The 26,797-nt window shown below is 51.1% G+C and overlaps 1 protein-coding gene across 2 annotated transcripts; it reads left to right on the forward strand.

Annotated features, from left to right (window-relative positions):
- Positions 1-4,248: 4,248 nt before the first annotated feature.
- LOC129704660 (phosphatidylinositol 4,5-bisphosphate 3-kinase catalytic subunit gamma isoform-like) lies at positions 4,249-26,791 on the forward strand. 2 transcript variants are annotated; one of them, XM_055647936.1, is made up of 11 exons: positions 4,249-9,960; positions 10,399-12,219; positions 12,878-12,943; positions 16,091-16,316; positions 16,924-17,018; positions 17,559-17,705; positions 17,851-17,941; positions 19,687-19,817; positions 20,248-20,359; positions 21,753-21,910; positions 23,745-26,791. In XM_055647936.1, exons 2-11 carry the CDS (start codon positions 10,408-10,410, stop codon positions 24,006-24,008), a joined length of 3,102 nt encoding a protein of 1,033 aa, XP_055503911.1. In that variant the 5' UTR covers positions 4,249-9,960; positions 10,399-10,407; the 3' UTR covers positions 24,009-26,791. The 2 variants fall into 2 exon arrangements, 1 of the variants encoding a protein (XP_055503911.1); XR_008724754.1 differs by lacking the exon at positions 20,248-20,359 and having other exon boundaries at positions 23,745-23,883.
- The last annotated feature ends 6 nt before the right edge of the window (positions 26,792-26,797 follow it).

The raw sequence follows: 26,797 nt of genomic DNA on the forward strand, positions 1-26,797 counted from the left end.
TAAACCTGTGCCGTACCAAGAGCGGATCATTACCTCTCTTTGGATTCACCAGGCTGCAGGGGCAGGTGTCTGGAGCAAAACAGCAAAAGTGCTGGAGGAACTCAACGGGCCAGGCAGCATCTGCAGGCAGAGGAACGGTCATTGTTTCCTGCCTCAAGACTGAAAGTGTGAAGGAATGATAGCAGGTATGTAGAGGTGAGAGGGTGGTGGCACACAGGTGAAACCAGTGGGGGAGATAGGTTCAGGTTTATTATTGCCACCTGTGCCGAGGTACAGTGTTACACGTTATCCAGAAAGATCAGTTAACATTGTACACAAATACAATCAAGGGAAACTCAAGTACAATAAATAGAACAAAGGGGAAGATGCAGAGTGCAGAATATAGTTCCCAGCATTGTAATATGTCAGTTCCTTAAACTATAGTTCTCAGCATTGTAGTGCACCAGTTATAGAGATCGATGATGGGCTAATCGAACCAGGATGGAGGGGTAAGGTAATGCACCCCCTGCCGCCTCCCCACCTTGTGTTCCTTTCTAACTCCCATCTGCCTCTCCAGGTATTCACCTTTTCCACCCATCCTTCCCTCATTACTAAAACTCATTTCTCCTCCCACTTGGTTATACCTGCCCATCATTCACCCATCACCAGCCCCCACCTCTCCCCTCCCTCTCACTTATGTATACTGCTTATCTTCCCTCTACACTCTCACTCCTGAAGCAAGATCACCATTGTTTGCCTCCACAGATGCTGCCTGACCGACTGAGTTCTGCAGTAGTTTGTTGATTTGTGTTATTGCCCCTGGGTGTCTGTTTTATATGCCTCCATGACAGAGGCAGGGTTAGAAAGATGTACTGGACATTGATGGAATGACGTTTTTTAACTGTCCCCTGAGGATAATGTGCTGACAAAGTTGCCTAGCCAAGCCAGTCCCACTTACCTAATACAGGCCCATCTCCATCCATACTCTCCTATCCACTTTCCTGTCCAAATGTCTTTTAAATGTTGTTACAGTATCTCCCTCAACCACCTCCTCTGGCAGCTTGTTCCATAAACCCATCACCCTCAGTGAAAAAGTTGCCCCTCGGGTCCCTTCTAAATCTCTCCCCCCCCCCCCCCTCACATTAAACCTGTGCCCTTTAGGCTCTACCTTGGGGTGGGGGGGGGGGATAAAGACTGTGACCATCCATCCTATCTATGCTCCTCAATATTATAATCCTCTATAAGGTGACCCCTCAGTTTCCCTATGATCCACAGGATACATGTCCAAGCCTAACTAGCCTCCTTGTAACTTCCAGTAACATCCTCAAATCTTTTTTGCACCTTCTACAGTTTAATATCCTTCCCATAGCAGTATGATCAGAACTGTACACTCTTCTGAAGAAGGGTTTCGACCTGAAACGCCACCCATGTTTTTTTCTCCAGAGATGCTGCCTGACCTGCTGAGTTACTCCAGCACTTTGTGTCCACAGTGCATTCAGAAAGTATTCGGACACCTTCACTTTTTCCACATTTTGTTACGTTACAGCCTTATTCTAAAATGGATTCGATTTTTTTTTTTTAAATTATAAATCTACACACAAAATCCCATAATATAAAGCGAAAACAGGTGTTTAGAAATTTTTGCAAAGTAATTAAAAATAAGTAACTGAAATATCACATTTACATAAGTATTCAGACCCTTCACAGTACTTTGTTGAGGCACCTTTGGCAGCGATTACAGCCTCAAGTCTTCTTGGGTATGACGCTACAAGCTTGGCTCACCTGTATTTGGGTGATTTCTCCCATTCTTCTCTGCAGATCCTCTCAAGCTCTGTCAGGTTGGATGGGGATCGTCGATGCACAGCTATTTTCAGGTCCCTCCAGAGATAATCGATTGGGTTCAAGTCCGGGCTTTGGCTGGGCCACTCAAGGGCATTCACAGACTTGTCACAAAGCCACTTCTGCATTGTCTTGGCTGTGTGCTTAGGGTCGTTGTCCCGTTGAACCTCTGCCCCAGTCTGAGGTCCAGAACGTTCTGGAGCAGTTTTTCATCAAGGATCTCTCTGTACTTTGCTCTGTTCATCTTTCCCTCGATCCTGACTAGTCTCCCAGTTCCTGCCGCTGAAAAACATTCCCACAGCATGATGCTGCCACCACCATGCTTCACCGGAGGTATAGTATTGGCCAGGTGATGAGCGGTGCCTGGTTTCCTCCAGATGTGACACTTGGCATTCAGGCCAGAGAGTTCAATCTTGGTTTCATCAGACCAGAGCATCTTGTTCAGGTGCCTTTTCGCAAACTCCAAGCGAGCTGACATGTGCCTATTACTGAGGAGTGGTTTCCGTCTGGCCACTCTACCATAAAGGCCTGATCAGTGGAGTGCTGAAGATATAGTTGTCCTTCTGGAAGTTTCTCCCATCTCCACAGAGGAACTCTGGAGCTCTGTCAGAGTGACCATTGCATTCTTGGTCACCTCCCTGACCAAGGCCCTTCTCCCCCGATTGTTCAGTTTGGCGGGCTCTATGAAGATTCGTGGTGGTTTCAAAGTTCTTCCATTTAATGACGGAGGCCACTGTGCTCTTCGGGACCCGCAATGCTGCACAAATTGTTTTATACCCTTCCCCAGATCTGTGTCTCGACACAATCCAGTCTCGGGGGTCTACGGACAATTCCTTCGTCTTCATGGCTTGGGTTTTGCTCTGACATGCACTGTCAACTGCGGGACCTTATATAGACAGGTGTGTGCCTTTCCAAATCATGTACAATCAATTTAATTTACCACTGGTGGACTCCAATCAAGTTGTAGAAACATCTCAAGGATAATCAATGGAAACGGGATGAACCGAAGCTCAATTTTGAGTGTCACAGCAAATGGTCTGAATACTTATGTAAATGTGATATTACAGTTATTTCTTTTTAATTAATTTGCAAAAATTTCTAAACACCTGTTTTTGGTTTTATATTATGAGGTATTGTGTGTAGATTGATGATTAAAAAAATGAATTTGATCCATTTTAGAATAAGGCTGTAACGTAACAAAATGTGGATAAAGGGGTCTGAATCCTTTCAGAATGCACTGCATCTACAGTGCTCCAAATGTGGCCTTACCAACGCCATGTACAGCTGCAACGTGACTGTACTCAACTTCTGTACTCAATATAGACACGAGGAACTGCAGATGCAGGTTCTTCTTCTTCTGTTGTATGTCTTTTAGACCTGCAGCTCCGTTGTGGCGAGCCAGGCCAACGTGTCATCGTCCAGGTCAATCAGACCTCGTTCACCATTCGGTGGCCGGTGTTTGGAGCAACTGGTGACAATGTGCTCCACTGTCTGTGTTGGGTCATAGGAGGCGCTGTGCACAAGGCCCCACCTCTTCATCGCTACTCCATAGCGTCCGACACCTGTTCTCAAGCGGTTGAGGGTTGTCCACTGCTCTTGGGGCAGGTCCTGGCCAGGGACGACCATGGGGTCATTGATGTAATGGTGCAGATGCAGGTTCAGAATATAAAAAAAGGGTTTTTTAAGGGAATAAAAGAAAAGACCAGATGAAGGTTCAGAATAAAAGACACAAAAGTCCTGTAGTAACTCAGTGGGTCGGGCAACATCTCTGGAGAATGAATAGGCGACGATTTAAGTTGAAGTCTGAAGAACGATCCTGACCATGTTCCGCAGAGATGCTGCGTGACCCGCTGAGTTACTCCAGCACTTAGTGTATTTTATTCCTGTACTTAATACCCTGACCTATGAAGGAAAGCGTGCCAAACGCCTTCTTTACCACCCAAGATGTTAAACCCAAAAGACTGCAAGAGGGGCTGGGGGGCTGTGACTGTCTCCAAGTGCGAGGTTATCCTCAGAGAGGGTTGTTGGACCTGACCACCAGAGGATAAAAGATTGTTCTCGTGGAGTCAATCCTTTCAGGAGGGCTCTTCCTGGGCGGGAAGGGAGACGTGTGTGTGTTTAAAGGAAGGTATGGCCGGGAAGAAATGATAGGATGGTGTGAATATATTTTTTGGAAACAGATTTTTCATACATTGAAAGCTAGGAAGAGTGGTTTTGCTATGTAACTGACTTTGTATATTTTACAGTTATTTTAAAAAACAAACATTTTGACTGTGAAATGTACTGCGATTTTCTCTTTACCTGGGACGACACAACAGGTACAGTACAGAGACAGGCCCATTCATGCCGAGCAAGATGCTCCATCTAAATCCAACCCATTTGCTAAGTGTTGTTACAGTACATACTTCAACTACCTCCTCTGGCAGCTCGTTCAATATACCCACCACCCTGTGTGTGAAAAGGGTGCCCCACAGGTTCCTATTAAATCTTTTCCCTCTCCCCTTAAACCTATGGGCTCTAGTTTTTGATTCCCCTACCTGGGTAAAATAATGCATTCATCCTATCCCCCCCTCATGATGTTTTAGACCTCTATAAGATCACTTCTCTTCCTGCACTCCAAGGAATAAAGTCCTAGCCTGCCCAGTCACTACTATTAGCTCAGTCCTTGCCAACTATCGGTCCCATTCACACTAGTTCTATGTTATCCCACTTTCTCATCCTCTCCATACACACTAGTGGCAATTTACAGACACCAGTTAACCTACAAACCCATACATCTTGGGGAAGTGGGAGGAAACCGGAGAACCGCGAGCAAACCCACGCGGTCACAGGGAGAACGTGCAAACTCTGCTCACGCGCACACAGACACACGACCCGTGGTCAGTATCGAACCAGGATCTATGCCATCTGGCCATCGTACTGCCCTCAAGTTCTTGATTCCCTTACCTTGGGGAAAAAGACTGAGCATTCACCCGATCTACTCCCTTCTTGATTTTATCCAAATCACCCCGTCAACCTTCTACACTTCAAGCAATACAATCCTAGCCTGCCCTGTGTGGAAGGAACAAACAGGCAACGGTGTCGGGTCCCTTCTTCAGACTGCAGAAGAGTCCAGTTGTGAAATGTAACCCAGTCTGAAGAAAGGTCACAGCTTGAAATGTCCATTCCTTCCATAGATGCTGCCTGACCCATTGAGTTCCTCCAGCACTTTGCGTTTTGCTGAAGGTTCCAGCATCTGCTGCTCCGTGTGTCAGCATTCACTGCTGCGTTGGTCCAGAATTATCGAATGGGTGAACCATCTCGATTCCCTCCCGAGGTACCCACCCCGTAACCGCCAGGTCCACTCCCTTCACTCCAAATGTGGACCCCGGTTTTCTGTAGTGAGCCGAGAGAGACTGTCTTTGACCAGCCAGCCTCGCGGGCAGGGGTTGACAAATCCCACGTATCAAGTCACAAAATATGATAAAGGTCTTTAGGAAACCCTCCCACCATCAACATTATGAGGCTCAACCCTCACCAGCAATTCAACTGGATGTTGCCATCAACTCTTTATCATCACTGGGCCTAAATCAAGCAATCTGATCGTGCACACCACCTACACCAGAAGGATCACAGAGATGGGTGAAGATGGATCAACATCTACACCAAGGCAAGTAACATTGGGCCTCAGTAATAAAACACACCCCACCCCCTGAAAAATGAATCAGAACCAATGATCCCTGCTGTTCCTTGTTTGCCAAACTCATTGGCCCATAGAGTCACATAAAACTGTACAGCACAGAAACAGGCCCTTCAGCCCACTTTGTCCATGTTGACCAAGTTGGCATACTGGGCTAGTCTCATTTACGTGCATTTGACTCCTAAAACCTTCCTATCAATATATCTGTCCAACTGTCTTTAAAAAAATTGGAATTGTATCCACTTCTATAGCTTCCTATGGCAGCTCTTCCAGATATGGACTACCCGCTGAGTGAAAAAGTTGCCCCTGAGGTCTCTCATATCTCTCACCTTTAGAACCCTGTACAATGGCGAAAAAGACTGAACGTTTAATTTATCCATGCCCCTCATCCTGTACATCTCAATAAGGTCACAACGCTCCCAGCCTATCCAACCCCTCATGGAGTAATACAGCACGGAAACAGGCTCTTTGACCCAACTTACCCACATCTACGTTAGTCCTAGAAACATAGAAAATAGGTGCAGGAGGAGGCCCTTCGAGCCAGCATCGCCATTCATTGTGATCGTGGCTGATCGTCCCCAATCAATAACCCGTGCCTGCCTTCTCCCCATATCCCTTGACCCCACTAGCCCCTAGAGCTCTATCTAACTCTCTTAAATCCATCCAGTGTTTTGGCCTCCACTGCCCGCTGTGGCAGGGAATTCCATGAATTCACAACTCTCTGGGTGAAAAAGTTTTTTTCTCACCTCAGTCTTAAATGGCCTCCCCTTTATTCTAAGACTGTGGCCCCTGGTTCTTGACTCGCCCAACATTGGGAACATTTTTCCTGCATCTAGCTTGTCCATTCCTTTTATAATTTTATATGTTTCTATAAGATCTCCCCTCTGCCTGCCTTCTCCCCATATCCCTTGATTCCACTAACCCCTAGAGCTCTATCTAACTCTACCTACTTGCATTTGGCCAATATCCCTCTAAACCTCCTATCCATGTACCTTTTTTAAATGTTTCTTAAACATTGCGATAGCACCTGCCTCAGGAGGTAGTTGAGGCAGGTATTATCACAATGCTTAAAAAAAAAACAGCAAGTACATTGATAGGTTAGTTGATATGGGCCAAATGTAGGCGGTTGGGACTAGTGTAGATGGGGCAATGTTGGTCGGCATGGGCAAGTTGGGCTGAAGGCCCTGTTTCTACACTGTATGACTCTAAACACCTGCATGCCATTGGGATGTGGGAGGAAACCGGAATACCCGGAGGAAACCCATGTGCTCACGGGGAGAACGTGCATACTCCTCACAGAAAGACTGCACCCGAGGTCGGGCTTCCTGCCGGGCCGCGGCTGTGGGCTGGGAACGCAGCCGGAAACCTTTATCGGGGTGCCGCGGTCTCAATGCCACCCTGATATCCACGTAGAAGCCCGGGTCGGAGTCCGGGTCGGCACCACGGAGGCGTGAAGTGGGGGCGTCGACGGTCGATGAGACCGCAGGGTGGACCACTGTGGGGGACAAAAGACGGAGCCGGCATGTTTTGTAACTTTGTCAGTGCCGTAGGTGGCCGCTATTTGTATACATTGGGTATGCAAGCAAAGAATTTCACTGTGCCATGTCACATGTGACAATAAAGTATTCCATTCCTTCCAGGATTAAACCCGGGTCTCTGGCGCTGTGAGGCAGCAGCTCTGCCACCCTCATTCTTAGGTCTTGCCTTCTGAGCAAATGTATCAATGTATGTGAACAGCTTCCCAGAAAGGCACAGTGGTAGAGTTGCTGCCTTACCGCGCCAGAAACCCAGGTTCGATCCTGACTACGGGTGCTGTCTGTACGGAGTTTGTACATTATTCCCGTAACGACGTGGGTTTTCTCCGGGAGCTCGGTTTCCTCCCATAGTCCAAAGATGTGTAGGTTTGTAGGTTGATTGGCTTAGGTAAAAATAAATTGCAAATTGTCCCCAGTGTGTAAGATAGTGCTTCTGTACTGGATGATCGCTGGTCGGTGTGGATTCAGTGGGCCGAAGGGATGGTTTCTGCGCTGTATCTCCAAACTAAATTAAACTAAACAACTCCATTGCAACAATTGTTGCTCACCCAGCTGTGGCGGTGGGAAGTTCTCCGTTCCGCTCGGCTGAAGAATGCTTTGTACCTTGGACACCCGCCAACCTTCCATGACACCGCTCACAATGGTGGTGCACTGTTCCAGTAATAGCCCTGTCTCACTGCAGCCCTTCAATGCAGCGGGGAAGTTCAACACAGAAGGGTGGAGATACTCAGCAGGTCAGACAGCATCTGTGGGGGCAGGAGAGAACTGATGATCTCTCATTCGAAATAACTCCATGTGGGTTACACACGTGCGGCTGGTGCCTAGCCATGGAAATTGGATCGGTGTTAGAGAGTCATGCAGCAAGCAAAGGCCCTTTGGCCCAACTTATTCATGCCGAGCAACATGCCCCATCTACGCTCATCCTATTTGCCCGCATTTGGTCCATATCCTTCTAAATCTTTCCTGATCATATACCTGTCAAATGTCTTTTAAATGTTGTATTGTACCAGCCTCAATTGCCTCCTCCGGCAGCTTATTCCGTATATCCACCACCCTCTGTGTGAAAAGCTGCCCCTATTAAATCTTCCATCTCAACTTAAGCTCATGTCCTCTGGTTCTTAATTCCCCCTACCCTGGATAAAAGAATGTGCATTAACCCAATCTGTTCCCCCTGATTTTACACACCTCGATAAGATCACTCTGCAGTGTCCTGTGCTCCAAGGATTAAAGTCCTAGCCTTCCAAACCACTCCCTGTAGCTCAGGCCCTCGGGTCCTGCAACAACCTCATAAATCTTCTCGGCACACTGTCCACATAATGACATCTTTCCTGCAGCAGGATGACCACAACTGAACACAATACTCCAAGTGCACCCTCACCAACCTCTTGTACAACTACAATTTCTCTTTAAGAGAGTGAAAAATGTTTAATTGGCATCTGCACTGACAACAAAACAATTAAATCCTTACATGCCTCAGCATAACAGGCTTGTGAGCACAGATAAATATCTCATAATCAGTACTACAATAAATCAATAATCGTAATTCAAGGAAACCATAATAGAGAAAAAATGAAGTCCGCAGTGCAACCAGAGACACAGTCCACAGAAGATCACAGTTGCTGAGGTTAGTGTTGTGCAGTGTTCAAGAGCCTGATGGTTGCTGAGAAGAAGCTGTTCATGAACCTGGAGTTCCTGTACATGACTCCTGTACAGGAAGTGCAAAGAGAAAAGTCCTAGAGTACAGAATATATTGTTACAGCATCACAGGTACAGAGAAAGTGCAGATGAAAAAAAATGGTGCAAGGTCCGAAATGAGGTAGGTTGGAAGATCAGGACAACACCCTAACATTTGGAAGGACGTTTCAGATAACAAAATTTTAGACATTTTTATTTTAGAGATACAGCGCGGAAACAGGCCCTTTGACTAATGGAGTCTGCTCCGACCAGCGATCACCCCGTACAATAGCACTATCCTACACACTAGGCTCCATCGTTCCTATGCGCACCTAGATAAGCCAGGAAGCACTGTGAGAGTCATGTTCTCCAGTGCTTTTAACACCATCTGGTCTGCTCTGCTAGAGAGCAAACTGATGAAGATACGGGTGGATGCTCCATTGGTGTCCTGACTCACCAACTACCTGACTGGACGACCACAATATGTCAGGCTACAGAACCGTGTCTCACACATGGTAGTGAGCAACACAGGGCCCCCACAGGGGACGGTCCTCTCTCCCTTCCTGTTCACCATCTACACCTCGGACTTCAGATACAACTCGGACTCCTGCTACCTACAGAGGTTTTCAGATGACTGCAATTGTGGGCTACATCAGTGAGGGGAGGGAAGCTGAATACAGAGGTGTGGTCAACAACTTTGTGGAGTGGTATGGGCTGAATCACCTGCAGCTCAACACCGACAAGACTAAAGAGTTAGTGGTGGACTTTAGGAGGAGAGGAACACCCCTGTCTCGAAAAAAACTACAGCGGGCCGGATGATTTCGAGTTACGGGCTGCATTCGTAGGTTGCCGGGCCCTGGTGTAAGGTAACAATTCTACCACTGTGCTACCCTCTAGTGGGGGAAAAGGTGTTGCTGAGTCCGGTTGTATATGTTGTGATCTCATTACCAGCAGATCAGAGCCCTGCACTGTGTTACTGAGGTGGTGGAACAGGTAACTCAATTATCAGGAATGAGGAAGTGCGGAGAACTCTCTCCACCTCTTGGCACAGATTACCTTCCAGTATAAAGACCGTCTCAGCAGCTGACGCCCATCTGTATCTGTCACACTTGCCTGCTCATCGCCAGCCCATGAGACACCAGAGTCGTCTGCAAACCCCAGACCTGGTCTCCCTCAGTGAGAGGCTTGGAAGGGTAGACATCACCTCCAGGACACCGCGTTGCAACCCGATTCATTCAGCTGAAGTCCTGTCAGGTAATTCTTGGGTATTGTGTCCGTTTGGGAGTACTGTGCCTCAGTTGGAGTGTTATGTGCAGTTCTGGTCATCCTATGACCGAGAGGGTTTGGAGAGGGTGCAAAAGAGCTTTACCGGAATGATGCCTGGATTAGAGGGTATTAGCTGCACGGAGAGGATGGACACACTTGGATTGATTTCCCTGGCACATCGGAGGCTGAGGGGAGATCTGGTTGAACTATATATATGTATGGTAAAATATTATAGGAACATTTCAGATGCATGTAGGCAGCACATAAATAGGCAAGGAATAGAGGGATATGGACCGCTTCACCCTGTGTCTGACCTCGGGGGTGTATAAAGGGAGGTAGAGGGAGCTTCACTCAGGGAGTGTGTGATGGGACATTGTTGGGCAGAGAGCTGCGTTGACCACTGACATATCTCCCCTCTCCTCGCAGGTGCCGGCTATGGACCAGGCGGAGGGTGCGGTCAACAGCGCTGGACCTTTCACCGCCCGCGGCACTCTGCTCCTCACCTGTGTGCTGCCCACCTCCTGCCCCTCCAACAGCCAGAGTGAGTCGCTGGACCTGGAGATGCCCACACACTCCACAGTGTGGACCCTCCGCCTGTTGGCCTGGAGCCAGGCTGCCGGGCACAGTGCCACGCCCAGCCTCTACCAGCTGAACTCCCCCCACCACTTCCGGCTGCTGTACAGGAAGGGTCCCACCTGGTACGAGATGTTGGAGGACCAGCATACCCTGGCCTCGCTGGGGGCGGTGAGATATTGGAAGAGCTTGGGCCTCAAGAAGGGTCAGATCCACCTGGAGCCCCAACCCAAGGAGACCAGATCCAGCCAGGACTTTTGGAACGGGCTGACCAACCTGGTGGGTCTGGATGTCCGGTCCAGAGTGGCCAGCCAGCAGAGTGAACTGAATTGGGCACGCAGGATGTTTGCGGTGGTCAGGCAAGTGGATGTCCAACGGCGGGACGGGAGAGCCTTCGCCATGGAGCCCTGCCTGGTGTCCAGCCCCCTCCCTCAAGGTCTCCTGCCCCAGGTCGACAGGGAGATGGCGGTGACCATCTATCATGCTGGCACCAGCCGGAAGATGAAGGTGGACCTTCGCTACACTCCGGGCGAGGTTGTGCAAGCCTACCGTGAGGTAACGCCACCAGAGGTCGCCCCTGACCTGGTCTTGAAGGTCTGCGGGCGCCAGGACTACCTCACCGGCTGCCGGCCGCTGGTGGACTTCTCCTGGGTCCGCCACTGTCTGAAGAACAAGGAGGAGGTCCACCTGGCATTGGTGGAGGCCCCGTGCGCAGAGGAGGATGGGGTGGACGGTGTGGAGTGGCCACTGGTGGACGAGGCCACGGAGCTGACCACTGGACACCAGGAGCTGGATGGGGAGGAACCCCCCATCATCTCGCTCTGGGACTGCCACCACCGCTTCCGGGTGAAGCTCCTGGGCTTGGACCTCCCCGCCCCGCCCAGCGATGGGCCTCCCGCAGTCTACGTGGAGGCTGCCGTGCTCCATGGGGCCAGTGTCCTGTCCTCCGTCGCCTCACCCCCACGACCCCTTGCCCAAGAGATGATGTGGAACGTCTGGCTTAGCTTGGACATCCGGGTGGAGAACCTGCCCCGAGGATCACGGCTGAGGCTGGCAGTCTACGGGCTAGACGACCAGACACTCCCGTCCTGGGACCCCAGGCAGAGTCCAAGGGAAGGGAACCCTGGGCAGGGCAAGGCTGGACATCTACACTCGGTCAGTCTGCTCCTGATAGACCACCACTCGCTCCTGAGGCAGGGTGAGTACGTGTTGCACATGTGGCCGGGATCCAGGGACAACCAAGGAGCGGACCTGCTGAGCTCCCAAACCAACCCCGAGCTCGTGACCTCTGCTGCCATCTGCATCTTGCTTGACACCTACCATCGACCAGTGGCTTTGCCCGGACAATCAGACAAGGAGTCGGAATCGTCATACTTCGGGCAGACATCCCACGGTGAGAAGAGGGACCTGCTGCAGCGGTTCAGGGAAGAGTGCGGGCTCTACAGCCGCCCGCTGCCCATTTTCTTGGCCACGGTGCAGTGGGGAGACCGCAGTGTGGTACAGGAGGTTCACTGGCTCTTTCACCGCTGGCAGCCCCAACAGCTGGACCTGGCGGTGGCCCTGGAGCTGCTCGGTGCGGACGTCGCTGACCGTGAAGTCCGCAAATTGGCGGTGAGGCGGCTGGAGGGCTTGGACAATGACCATCTCCTGAGGTATCTCCTCCAGTTAGTCCAGGTGAGATATGAAACCTCCTGAGATTTCTCCTTCAGGTGGACTAGGCTAGATGGGAAACCTCGAGATATCGCCTCCCAGTGTCCAAGTGATATGCCCCACCTCCAAAAATACCCCCTCCAGATGATCCAGCAGAGATGTGAAACCGATTGAGATACTTCCTGCAGGTGTCCCTCGTACCTGAGATCCCTCCTCCAGCAGTTATGTGATATGCCCCAGGTGTCCAGGTGAGATGTTAGCACCTCCAGGTGGTGCAGGTGAGACGCATCACGTCCTGATCCCTCCTCCGGGTGCTCTTGGTGTGATGTTGCACCCTCCATGCCCACTCTCAACCCCCCCCCACCCTCCTTCCTCCCCATTCTCTCCCCTCCTCCACCCCTCCCTTGCCTTCTATTACCCTCCACTCCCCCCCCCCCCCCCCCTTCGCTCTCTCTCCTGCACTTTTGTCTCTTCCCCTCCACTCCTTGCCCCCTCCCCCCCCCCCCCCAGACATCCTTAGCCTGGTCAGATTCCTCACCCGAACCCCCGCAATGGACCAGTTGGCCAGAATCACCATCACCTGATCCAGGCTGGGGACCATGTGGAAGGGATGGTGGGGTTGGTGGGCTAGCAGTGAAACCAAGGCTGAATGGCCTCTGAGGTTTGTCTATCTGCTCCCCAGGTACTGAAGTTCGAGCCGTACCACGACAGCAGCCTGGCCAGGTTCCTGATTGGTCGCGCGTTGACAGTGAGTGTCAGCTACAGGCAGAGTGGGGGTGTCTCCATACTGCCCGTCCCTCACCGCCCCTCCCTCAGTACTACCTCTCCCTCAATACCGCCCCTCCCTCAGTGCCGAGTCCCTCCTGAGGAATCGTGGATGGTGTGGGCAGGGCGATAGAGATTTAAAAAAAAAAAAAAAAAATTAATTTCAAAATAGACTTTTTTATAAATATATACAATACATGATCCTTACAAAACTCCATCCAACATTCTCGGAGTCTATACATATGTTCAATACTGTTTACACAAATTACCCCACACTCATGTGGCCCACTGGCGTGGAATCCCTTCCCTTATTTTGAGGGGCGTCTCCACCACACCCCTGCCCCCCATGCCCAGCACGGAAGGACCCTAGACCGTGGTCCTCCCCCACCGAGCCTTGGCGTTGGCTGCACCGAGCTTCAGTGCGTCCCTCAGCACGGAGTCCTGCAGTCTGCTGTGGGCCAGTCGGCAACATTCCCTGACGGACATCCCGCTCCACTGGGTGGTCAACAAAGCTCGGGCAGACCAAAGAGCGTCTTTCGCCGAATTGATGACCTTCCAGCAGCACTCGATGTCAGTCTCTGAATGCGTCCCTGGGAACAGTCTGTAAATCCTCTATATGACGGAGCAGTTTTGAATAAATCGTGACTGGGACCCTTGCAGACCTCTCCAGACTGTCTTTGCAAACCTACACTCTGCAAAGAGGTGGGCAACCGTCTCCTCTCCATAGCAGCCGTCCCTAGGGCAGCTGGTAGTGAGGTTCCGACGGTGCAGGAAGGATCTGACTGGGAGGGCTCCCCCTCACCGCCAGCCAAGCCAGGTCTTGGTGCTTGTTGGTGAGTTCTGGCGATGAGGCATTTTGCCAGACAAGGGAACCACGCCACCGGATCCATCGAGTCCTTTCCCTGCAGTGCCTGCAGCACGTTCCGTGCTGACCACTGCCCGATGGACATGTGATCAAAGGTGTTGGTCCAGAAGAACCTTTCCATGAACGACAGATGGGGCGGCAATGTCCAGCTGACTGGCACATTGTGTGGCATCTGTGCCAGGCCCATCCTTCACAACACTGGGGACAGGTAGAACCTCTGCAGGTAGTGACACTTGGTGCCCACGTGCCTTGGCTCTACGCTCCGCCTGATGCAGCCACACACGTAGGTGGCCATCAGGGTGAGGGCGACGTTGGGCATGCTTTTACCCCCGTGTGTGGCCTGTCGCACCCGGTCCATTCTCAACCCCCAGATTAAGTGGAAGACGGCCCAGGTGATCCCTGTGGTGTAGGAGGGAGGGACGGGCCACACTTGCGCCAAGTACAGCAGCCTCGAGAGCACCTCGCACCCGATGACCAGATTTTTCCCCGTTATAGACAGGGAGCGCTGCATCCACAGCTCCAGTTTCCTCCCCACCTTGGCCGTCTGCTCCAGCCAATTCTTGTCACATGCCTCAGCTCCCCCCCCCCCCCGAACCAGATCCCCAGCACCTTCAAGAAGTCAGGCTTGATGGTGAAGGGGACAGATGATCGGTCAGGCCAGTTGCCAAAGAGCATGGCCTCTCTCTTTCTGTGGTTCACCCTGGCTCCCGTGGCCGACTCAAACTGGTCGCAGATGCTGATCAACCTGCGGACCGACCCTGGATCTGAGCAGAAGATGGCGACCCCATCCATGTACAGGGAGGTTTTGACCTGAGTGTCCCCACTGCCTGGCAATGTCATTCCTCTTATGATCACGTTTTGGAAAGTGGTGAAATCATTGGACAAAGTCAGCATGGATTTACGAAAGGTAAATCATGTCTGACGAATCTTATAGAATTTTTCGAGGATGTAACTAGTAGCGTGGATAGGGGAGAACCAGTGGATGTGGTGTATCTGGACTTCCAGAAGGCTTTCAACAAGGTCCCACATAAGAGATTAGTATACAAACTTAAAGTTCACGGCATTGGGGGTTCAGTATTGATGTGGATAGAGAACTGGCTGGCAAACAGGAAGCAAAGAGTAGGAGTCCTTTTCACAATGGCAGGCAGTGACTAGTGGGGTACCGCAAGGCTCAGTGCTGGGACCCCAGCTATTTACAATATATATTAATGAACTGGATGAGGGAATTGAAGGCAATATCTCCAAGTTTGCGGATGACACTACGCTGGGGGCAGTGTTAGCTGTGAGGAGGATGCTAGGAGACTGCAAGGTGACTTGGATAGGCTGGGTGAGTGGGCAAATGTTTGGCAGATGCAGTATAATGTGGATAAATTTGAGGTTATCCATTTTGGTGGCAAAAACAGGAAAGCAGACTATTATCTAAATGGTGGCCGACTAGGAAAAGGGGAGATGCAGCGAGACCTGGGTGTCATGATACACCAGTCATTGTAAGTAGGCATGCAGGTGCAGCAGGCAGTGAAGAAAGCGAATGGTATGTTAGCTTTCATAGCAAAAGGATTTGAGTATAGGAGCAGGGAGGTTCTACTGCAGTGTACAGGGTCTTGGTGAGACCACACCTGGAGTATTGCGTACAGTTTTGGTCTCCAAATCTGAGGAAGGACATTATTGCCATAGAGGGAGTGCAGAGAAGGTTCACCAGTCTGATTCCTGGGATGTCAGGACTGTCTTATGAAGAAAGACTGGGTAGACTTGGTTTATACTCTCTAGAATTTAGGAGATTGAGAGGGGATCTTATAGAAACTTACAAAATTCTTAAGGGGTTGGACAGGCTAGATGCAGGAAGATTGCTCCCGATGTTGGGGAAGTCCAGGACAAGGGGTCACAGCTTAAGGATAAGGGGGAAATCCTTTAAAACCGAGATGAGAAGAACTTTTTTCACAGAGAGGTGAATCTCTGGAACTCTCTGCCGCAGAGGGTAGTCGAGGCCAGTTCATTGGCTATATTTAAGAGGGAGTTAGATGTGGCCCTTGTGGCTAAGGGGATCAGGGGGTATGGAGAGAAGGCAGGTACGGGATACTGAGTTGGATGATCAGCCATGATCATATTGAATGGCGGTGCAGGCTCGAAGGGCCGAATGGCCTACTCCTGCACCTAATTTCTATGTTTCTATGTTAAGACCACCGGCGTGAGGTCGATGTGTCTGAACGCGAAGATGCCATCTTAGAATTTCTCCGTCTAACTCCGCAGCTCTTCCTCCTCCCCCAGAGCAAGAGGATCGGACATTTCTTCTTCTGGTACTGCCGTGGCGAGGTGATGGGATCACCCTCATTCTCGGACCGTTACTCAGTCACCCTGGAAGCGTACTTGCTGGCATGCGGCCAAACCCTTCTGCAGGACTTCCAGCGGCAGGTCCATCTGGCCAGCTCCCTCGGACACGTGGCCACCAGCCTCAAGGCGGTCATCGCTGAGAAAGGAGATGTCCCTTCCAACGGTCAGTCCACCCCGGCTGGGAACGGCCAAAAGCCAGCGTCAGTGGGGAGGGTGGGGCGGAGATGTAGGTGGAACTGCAGATGGTTCAGGGGAGTGGAGGAGGAGGCTAGAGGGGAAGCGATCGCTGGGGGTGAGAGACGGTGAGAGTGCAGGAGGGGCAAGAGGAGAGGTGAAGGAATTGCCAGCGGGAGTGGTAGAGGGCTACAATGTACAACGTTTAAAAGACTATTGGACTGGTACATGAATAGGAATGGTTTAGAGGGATGGACACAAAGTGCTGGAGTAACTCAGCAGGTCAGGCAACATCTCTGGGGAAAAACGATGGAAGACATTTCGGGTCGGGACCCTGTTTCAAACGTCCTCAGTCCCATGAAGGATCGAGACCTGAAACATCACACATCCCTTTTCTCCCGAGATGCTGCCCAACCCCCCTGATACTTTTGTGTAAACCAGCATCTGCAGGAGCTTGTTACTAAATCCTTACTTGCTGCAGTTAAAAGCTGCCATGAATACAAGGCGATAAATATATAATAGGGGAGGGGAGGGGAGATGAGGGGAGGCAAAACTCTGCTCCTCAGCGGGGCATTAACACATGCATCTCGTTGCAGCCGCAGCCTTGCTGCACGAACTGTTGCGACAGGCGGATCTCCCCCAGAACGTGGTGGCTCCGTACAACCCCAGCCTCAGGGTGGGGCGCATCCTGGTGAGAGATGGGCAGTTCTCTGGGGGCACCGTGCGTTTAAACATTTTTGTTTTTTTAAATTATACAAATACTTTTAATCATGAAAAAAATAAAACATACAGAGTATTAACACGATCAAAGACTGCCTATGTTGACAGTTTACAAACAAACGGTCGTCAAATTAATATATCGCCAAGTTTATCAACAATACACTCAACCTCCCGCGGCAACCAGCGTTGACGGAAGGCCTGCAAAGTCCCCCCTCCAGGGACACGCGGGGACGGACATAGGCCCGGACAAGGGGCAGGTAGCCAACCCCAGCGCAGCCATCAACTACCCGCTGCCTGGACCTGCGAATGGCCATCTTGGTCAGGCCCAGGGGCAGACCGACAGGGAGACCCCTCCCCTCCCACCCTCCCAACCTTTCTCCGTCTGTACTGCCGCACTGTGGGGGGGGGGGGGGGGGGGGAGTACAGTTTTTATTGTGAGGGGGGGGCACCGCTGGGGGGGGGTGGTGATGTTTACTTTGGGAACAAGTGGTCCTGACCCTGCCTCTGATAGGTGGAGCAATGCAAGGTTCTACCCTCCAAGAAGAAGCCGCTTTGGTTGGAGTTCACCCCCGCTGACCTCAGTGACCCCCACGGCCGGCCAATCTGCATCATCTTCAAGCAGGGCGATGACCTGCGACAGGACATGCTGGTCCTCCAGGTGAGACCGCTCGTCCCCTCCATCTGTACTAGCCCGCGCCTCCTCCTGTAGCAGCCGTCCCCACCTCCTGTACCAGCTCTCCCCTCAGCCTGTACCTCTGCCGGTCCACCTGTTTCATGCCCCCTCCTCTCTGCCTGTCCCACAGACTCTGGTGATAATGGATTCCATCTGGCAGGAAAACTCGCTCGATCTGAACCTCACCCCCTACGGGTGCATAGCCACCGGATACAACATGGGTAAACTCTCCCCACACACGTCCTGCCTCTGTGTCTCCATCTCTATCCCTCTTTTTCTGCCCCTCTCTCCCCCTGTCTCTCTCTCTCTCTCTCCCTCTCTCTCTCTCTCTCTCCCTCTGTCTGTCAGAAACATATCTTCTTAAGGATTTGGACAGACTAGATGCAGGAAAAATGTTCTCGATGTTGGTGGAGTCCAGAACCAGGGATCACTGTTTAGGAATAATTAGTAGGCCATTGATGAGGAAAAACGTTTGCACCCAGAGAGTTGTGAATCTGTGGAATTCTCTGCCACCGAAGGCAGTGGAGGCCAACTCACTGGATGTTTTCAAGAGAGAGTTAGATTTTGCTCTTAGGGCTAGGGGAGTCAAGGGATATGGGGAGAAAGCAGGAACGGGGTACTGATTGTGGATGATCAGCCATGATCATATTGAATGGCAGATCGAAGGGCCGAATGGCCTATTCCTGTACTGATTTTTTTTTTTCCTCTTTTTTCCCTCTCATTCTCACTCACAGAGCCCACCTTGTCCATGCTAAGTTGCCACACTGGGCTAGTCCCATTTGCCCGTATTTGGGTCATATCTTTCTAAACCTTTCCTATCCATATAACTGTCCAAATGTCCTTTAAAAGACATAATTGTATCTGCTTCTATACCTTCCTCTGGCAGCTCGTTCCAGATGCAGACTATCCTTAGAGTGAAAAAGTTGCCCCTGAGGTCCCTCTTAAATCTTTTCCCTCTCACCTTAATCCTGTGCCCTCTAGTTTTAGAATCCTCTACCCTGGAGAAAAGACTGTGAGCATGTACTTTATCCGTGACCCTCATGATCCTGTACACCTCAATAAGGTCACCCCTCCGATAGCCTATCCAACCTATCCAATGAGCATAAATAAAATTCTAGTTAGACAGCATTGCGTGCAGTTCTGTTCGGTCAAGCAGAGGGAAGGATATAGAGTCTTTGGAGAGCGTGCAGAGGAAGTTTACCAGAATGCTGCCTGGATTAGAGGGCATTAGCTATAAAGAGAGGTTGCAGAAACATGGATTGCTTTCTCAGGAGTACCCGAGGCAGAGGGGATATCTGATTTGTTTATAAAATTCTGCGAGGCACAGATAGGGTAGACAATTAGAGCTTATTACTGCAGGGTGACAATGTCAGGTACTGGAGGGCATAGCTTTAAGGTGAGAAGGCCAAAGTTTAAAGGAGATGTGCGGGGCAGGGTTTTTTTACACAGAGGGTGGTGGGTGCCTGGAACGTGCTGCCAGGGGTGGTGGTGGAGGCAGATACTATAGTGGTGTTTAAGAGGCTTTAAGTGAGGCACGTGGGTATGCTGGGAATGAAGGGATATGGATCACGTGCAGGCAGAGATTAGTTTAATGGTATCATGTTGGCACGGATATTATGGGCTGAAGGGCCTATTCCTGTGCTGTACTGTTCTATGTTTGATGTTATTCATTTTATTTATTTTACTTGAACCAACCTGCAACTCATCCTAATCCTACCTCAATAAGAGAACATGATGAACAACCTCTTGCACTACCGTGACTTTGTTTTCTATAAGTGTGTTTTGTGCTTTGTCTTTTGCACAGACGTTTCCTTTTCACTGACTTGGAGAATCTCCATGTAATTGATGTTTCTGTGTGTGTCTGAGTCTGTGCCTGTGATGCTGCTGCAAGCAGGATCTTCACTGCACCTGTATCTCACTGAACCCATGCGTGCAATAATAAACTTGCCCTGCCTGTGCGCTGCAGGGATGATCGAGGCGGTGGGAGATGCGATGACCATTGCAGCCGTGCAGCGCCTGAAGGGCGGCAACAGTGGTGCCTTCAAGAACGACGCGCTGCACGATTGGCTGCGGTCTAAGCTGCAGGTGGAGGAAGCGGTGAGTCCTACGTTCCCTCAGTACCCCCCACCCCCTCAGTACCCCTCCCTCACTGCCCCCTCACCACGCCCCTCTCAGTACCGCCCCCCCCCCACTGTGTCCCCTCACCGCGCCCCTCTCAGTACACCGCCCCCACTGCCCCCTCACCGCGCCCCTCTCAGTACCGCCCCCTCACCCCCCTCAGTACCGCCCCCTCTCAGTACCCCCCCTCACTGCCCCCTCAACTCGCCCCTCTCAGTACCGCCCCCCCCCCCCCACTGCCCCCTCACCGCGCCCCTCTCAGTACTGTCCACCCTTCAGTATCTCCCCCCCCCCCCCCCTCCATCCCCTCAGTACCAGCCCCCCCCCCCGGGGGAAGCCCAGGGTTGGGGCTGGTGTGTTGCTGTGTCTTATCCACTGCGTCTCACTGGCCATCCATCTCAACCTACAGTATCAGCAAGCGATGGAGACCTTCGTCACCTCCTGTGCCGGATACTGCGTCGCAACGTACGTCCTGGGCATCGGAGATCGACACAACGACAACATCATGATCACAGAGCGAGGTGTGACCCCTCACCCATGCACCCTGATCTCCCAAACACCCTGGGCTGATGTTGAGGGTCAAGTTGGAAAGAACGCAGACAAGATTTATGAGGACATTGCCAGGACTCGAGGGCCTGAGCTACAGAGAGGTTGGGCAGGCTAGGATTCCTTGGAGCGCAGGAGGATGAGGGGTGATCTTATAGACGTAATGAAATCACGAGGGGAAATAGATAGGGTGAATGCATAGAATCCTTTACCCAGGGTCGGGAAATCAAGAATCAGGGAACATAGGTATAAGGCAAGAGGGGAAAGATTTAATAGGGACCCGAGGAGCTAGTTTTCACTCAGGAGGTGTTGAATACATGGAACGAGTTGTCAGAAAGAGGCAGTTGAGACAGGTACTATAACAGGCAGAAACAAGCCCTTCAGCCCACTGAGTCCACGCTGACCACCGATCACCCTATACACTGGCACTATCCTACACACTAGGGACAATTTACAATCTTTACCAAAGTCATGAATAACATCTTTGGAATGTGGAAGGAAACACTGACACATCATGGGGAGAACGTACAAACTCCATACAGACAGAACTCTTAGTCAGGATCGAACCTGGGTCTCTGGCGCTGTAAGACACTAGCGCTGCACCACCATGCTGTGCCTTTAAAATACATTTTTTTAGAGGTACATAGATAGGGAATGTTTAGATGGATTTGGGCAAAATGTGTGAAAACAGGTCTTGGATAGACAATAGACAATAGGTGCAGGAGTAGGCCATTCGGCCCATCGAACCAGCACCGCCATTCAATGTGATCATGGCTGATCATCCCCAATTAGTACCCCGTTCCTGCCTTCTCCCCATATCCCCTGACTCTGCCATTTCTAGTTCTCTCTTGAAAGCATCCAGAGAACCCGCCTCCACCGCCCTCCGCAGAGAATTCCACAGACAGGCAGAGAATTCCAGATGCCCAGTGATTTTGGACAAAGCACAGCGGAGGGACATGCCCTTCGGCCCTGATGTCTGTGCTAACGATGTCAATTTAATGCACATGGTCCATATCCCTTCTTTCCCCCCCCGTTTGATCTACGGCAGCGCACTTCCAGAGCTTGGGAGCTGCAGTCAGTATGGGAGGTTGGAAAGCTATTTGGAGATAGACACAAATTACTGGAGTAACTCAGCAGACCAGGCATAATCTCTGTAGAAAAAGAAGAGGTGACATTTTGGGTTGGAACCCTTCTTCAGACTGAGAGTAGAGGGGATCCAGAGATGCTGTCTGATCTGCAGAGTGACTTTGTGAGTATCTATCCACATCATCCTGTTTCCCTGCTGGATGACGGTGATATCCTGATCGATATCCGGGTGGGGACACAAAGGCAGGAGTGCATGTTTGGTCATCCTTCCTCTCTCCACAGGGAACCTATTCCACGTTGACTTTGGCCACATCCTGGGCAACAGGAAGCGGTTCCTGGGCCTCAGGCGGGAGCGGGTGCCCTTCGTCCTAACCCCAGACATGCTATTTGTGATGGGGCGGCTGAACAGAAGGCCCAGCCTCTACTTCCAGCGCTTCAAGGTGAGTGTGGGCGGTGATGGAAGTCCCATAGAGAGCCCCCTCTCCCCACTGTCCCTCCCGTCCTTATCTCCTAGACAATCCACCATAGAAAACATCCCAACCATCTGCCTATCAAACCCCCCCTTGCCTGTGTCCACCCATTGCCTGCATGCTTTGTCTTCCCTATCCCAGCTTTTTTCCCCACTATAATCAGTCTGAAGAAGGGTGAGGATTCAAAACATCACCTATCCATCTTCTCCAGAGGTGCTGCCTGACCTGATGAATCACTCCAGCACTCTCATGTCTTTTTGTGTAAACCAGCATCTGCAGTTCCTTTTTACTACATTAAAAAGTTTGGCACGTCTCCAACGACCCTTCCCAACGTCTACAGGGGCATCCTATTGGGATGCATCACAGCTCGGTTTAGGAACTGCTCTGCCCAAGACCACAAGAAATCGCAGAGAGTTGTGGATGTAGCCCAGTCCGTCACACAGACTAGACTCCCCACCATCAACTCCATCTACACTTCACACTGCCCCGGGAAAGCAGCCAACATCATCAAAGACCACTCACACCCCGGTCATTCCCTCCTCTCCCCTCTCCCATCCGGCAGAAGGTACAGAAGCTTGATAGTGCTCACCACCAGACTCAGGAACAGCTTTTACCCCGCTGTTATCAGACTACTGAATGCTCCTTCCATAAGCCCTGATATAAGTATATAAAATGAAGGGATGAATAGAGAGGGTAGGCAATCAGAACCTCTTTTCCCAGGGTAGAAATGTCAGATACTAGTGGGCATAGCTTTAATCTGGGAGTGGCAAAATGTAAAGGAGATATGTGGTCGGTGAGTGATTGGAACGCACTGCCAGATATAGTGGTGGAAGCAGCTATGATAGTGGTGTTTAAGAAGCGTTTGGGTGGGCACATGGATATGAATCATTTCATATTGTTTCAAGGAGGGATATGAATCGTTTCCATCAGTTTAACTTGGCATCATGTTCGATACAGACATTGGGTGCTGTAATGTTCTATCATCTGTGAAGCTAGGGTGTAGACCCGATCAACCAACCTAGCTTATTGTAGCCCTTGCACTTTTTCTAGTCTGCACCTTCTCTGTAACTATAACAGTGTAATGTTCTAGCATTATATTCTGCTCTTTAGTAAATTTCACTTTGCACTGCCTGTTGTGTAAAGTATGACATGTCCTCCCTCAGTAACCCCTCCCTCAGTTCCCCCCCTCCCTCAGTTCCCCCCCTCTCTCAGTTCCCCCCTCCCTCAGTTCCCCCCCTTGCTCAGTTGCCCCCCCCCTCCCTCAGTTCCCCACTCCCTCAGTTCCCCCCTCCCTCAGTTCCCCACTCCCTCAGTACCCCACTCCCTCAGTACGCCCCTCCCTCAGTTCCCCACTCCCTCAGTACCCCACTCCCTCAGTTCCCCCCTCCCTCAGTTCCCCACTGCCTCAGTTCCCCCCTCCCTCAGTTCCCCCCCCCTCAGTACCCCCTCCCCTCAGTTCCCCCCTCCCTCAGTACCCCACTCCCTCAGTTCCCCACTCCCTCAGTTCCCCCCTCCTCAGTTCCCCACTCCCTCAGTTCCCCCCTCCCTGCAGTTCCCCCTCCCTCAGTACGCCCCTCCCTCAGTTCCCCCCCTCCCTCAGTTCCACCTCCCTCAGTTCCCCCCTCCCCTCAGTTCCCCCCTCCCTCAGTACGCCCCTCATTCAGTTCCCCACTGCCTCAGTATGCCCCTCCCTCAATACTGCCCTCCCTCAGTACTTCCCTCCCTCAGTACTGCCCCTCCTAACAGCTCCCTGGAGCGGTCAGTGTGTGTCCAGATGTGATAACCCCTGTTTTTTGGTCTACAGGACACCTGTGTCCAGGCGTACCTGAGCCTGCGGTCTCACTCCTCGCTCCTCATCACCCTCTTCTCGCTGATGCTGCGGACAGGACTCCCGGAGCTGAGCTGTGCGCGGGACGTTGAATACTTGCGGGAGGCGCTGGCTGTGGGCAGTGAAACCCCAGCCGCGCACCAACACTTCCTCAGCTGCATCAGCGAGTGCGAGAGCCTGGGCTGGACCGTACAGGCCAACTGGTGGATCCACATGTGGATGGGCATTAAACAAGCCTGACCCCAGCTGCAGAGACTGACTGGTGTGGGACAGCACTGACCGGTGTGGGACAGGACTGACCGATGTGTGTGGGCACTGACCAGTGGGATGGGAGTGACCAGTGTGGGACGGGAGTGACCAGTGGGACGGGAGTGACCAGGTGTGGGACAGAGTGACTGGTGTTGGACGGAGTGACCAGTGTGGGCTGGGTGTGTTGGGATCATGCCCGCAGTGCTGCGCTCGAGGGAGTTTCAAAGTACCATCAATGGCACAATGACATTTTTAACTTGCTGTGGTTTAACATGCCCATAAACACAATAACATGCCAATAAATATATAATAACCAATAATACAATAAATTAATAATAAACCCCGGGAAACAATAGTGCTAAAACCAAAGTCTGTAGTGTAACCAAAGACAAACTAAAGTGTTGTGCAGTGTTCAAGAGCCTGTTGGTTGCTGGGCAGAAGCTGTTCCTGAACCTGGAGGTCACGGTTTTCAGGCTCCTGTACCTTCTTCCCGATGGTAGCAGTGAGATGAGAGCTTGGCCAGGGTGTTGTGGGACTGTGATGATGCCGGCTGCATTTCCGTGGCAGATGTAGATTCTTTCAACGATGGGGAGGTCAGTACCTGTGATGGGTCGGGCAGTATCCACCACTCTGTAGTCTCCTTCGTTCCTTGTCGTTTGAGTTACTGAAGCAGGTCCTGATGCAACCAGTCTGTATCCGTGGAAGCAGATTACGACATTTAGACAGATGTGTGGATAGGAAGGGTTTAGAGGGATATGGGCCAAAAACAGGCAAATGGGACTAGCGAAGGATGCTAGCTTGGATAAGGTGGGCTGAAGAGACTGCTTTTGTGCTGTATAGCCCCATTACTCCATATTCAGGAAGTTGGATGTAGTTCTTAGGGTTTGAGAGACCAAGGGGTAATGGAGGTGAATGTACGAGTCAGGTGAGTGAGGTTAGATGATCAAGGAAGTGATAGTATTGAACGGTGGGACAGGTTTGAAGGGTGGCGGGACCAGTTCCGGCCCACTACTCCCCATGTCCCTCTGAATCTCGATGGTGCATCGATGGTGAACAAACGACTCCCAGCACTTGATTTTTTATTAATTATTACTTTGATCTGAGGATAGGACAGTGCGGTTGTCATGGCGAGAGAGGGGGAGGAGAAGAAGGGAGCGGAACAACAAATAGTTAGTCAAACCACTGGGCAGAGAATCGAGAGCGAGTAGCGGGCACAGGATTCTGCCAGAGAGGTACGTGCCTGAGCAACCTTCTCAATCGCGGTGGGTGGGGGGACTTGTTACACTGATCCACAGCCCCATGGGTTTAAGGTTAGTTTAGTTTTAGAGACACAGTGTGGAAACAGGCCCTTTGGCCCACCGAGTCCATGCTGACCATTCACATTAACATATCTTATTCCATTTTCTCATCCACGCTGGGGGGTATTATCAAAACTCCAATTAATCAACAAACCCGCATGTTTTTGGGATGTGGGAGGAAACTGGAGCACCCGGAGGAAACCCATACAGTCACAGGGAGAACGTACAAACTCCATGCAGGTGGCACCCATAGTCAGGATTGAGCCCGGGTCCCTGGGGCTGTGAGACAGTGGCTCTACCGCTGCACCTGTGTGGTGCCCCATTAAGTTTATGATCTCATGGGCAGCACTTGTCTGGGGGAGGGGTGGTGGGATTGAGGACCGTTGGAATCTAGAACCTGCTGAACCAGTGTGATTGCTGTGGGGATCCATGGCAAGGGGATGAAGAGATCGGAGAGATGACCTTTGCAAGCTGGGGGTCACCTCCCATATCCAGCACACGCAGCGACGGTTTAGGCTTGTTATTGTCACCTGCAGTGAAACGCTTTGTTTTGCTTGCTGTCCAAACAGATAAGATAATACTTTACTTAAATACAATCAAGCCAAACTCAAGTGCAATAGGTAGAGCAAAGGGGAAGATACAGAGTGCAGAATATAGTCCTCAGCATTATTGCTCACCAGTTCCAGAGTCAAAGTCCAATGTCCACAATGGGGTAGAGGTGAATCGAACAGTACCCTGGCTTATGGAAGGGCCGTTTAGAAGCCTGATAACATTGGGAAAGAAGCTGATCCTGAGTCTGGTGGTGCGCTCTTTCCTGCTTTTGTACCTTCTGCCAGACGGGACCGGAGAGAAGAGGGAATGGCAGGGGTGTGAGTTGCCAGGCCTATAGGGAGGGGTTGGGCAGTCTAGGACTATGCTTTGAAGCAATGGAGGCTGAGGGTGATCTTATTGAGGTGTATTAAATCATGAGGGGATAGATAGGGTGAATGCACAGTCTCTTGCCCAGAGTAGGGGAATCAAGAACCAGAGGACAGGTTTAAGGTGAGAAGAGAAAGATTTAATAGGAACCTGAGGGGCAGCATTTTCACACAGATTGTGGTAGGGTGTATGGAATGCATTGCCAGAAGAGACATATAGACAAATACATGGATAGGAAAGGTTTAGATGGATATGGGCCAAATGCAAGGATACACCACTAACCCTGAATACCACGCTGGTCAGCATGGATCTGGTGGGCAGAAAGACCTGTTTCCGTGCTATTCAGCTCGTCTATGAGAGCATTAAGCACAAGGCACTGGTCTAGACAAAGGGCAGGCACTTGAGTCGCACAGGGAAACAGGTCATTCGGCCCATCCATGACAACCAAGCTGCCACATCCAAGCTAGTCCTAACTGCCTACATTTGGCCCATTTTCCTCTAACCTTTCTTATTCTTAGCTTTTAAATGCTGTTGTAATACCTGCCTCCTCTGGCAGCTCGTTCC

This window comes from Leucoraja erinacea, chromosome 16, assembly GCF_028641065.1.
Source record: "Leucoraja erinacea ecotype New England chromosome 16, Leri_hhj_1, whole genome shotgun sequence".
Taxonomy (NCBI): domain Eukaryota; kingdom Metazoa; phylum Chordata; class Chondrichthyes; order Rajiformes; family Rajidae; genus Leucoraja; species Leucoraja erinaceus.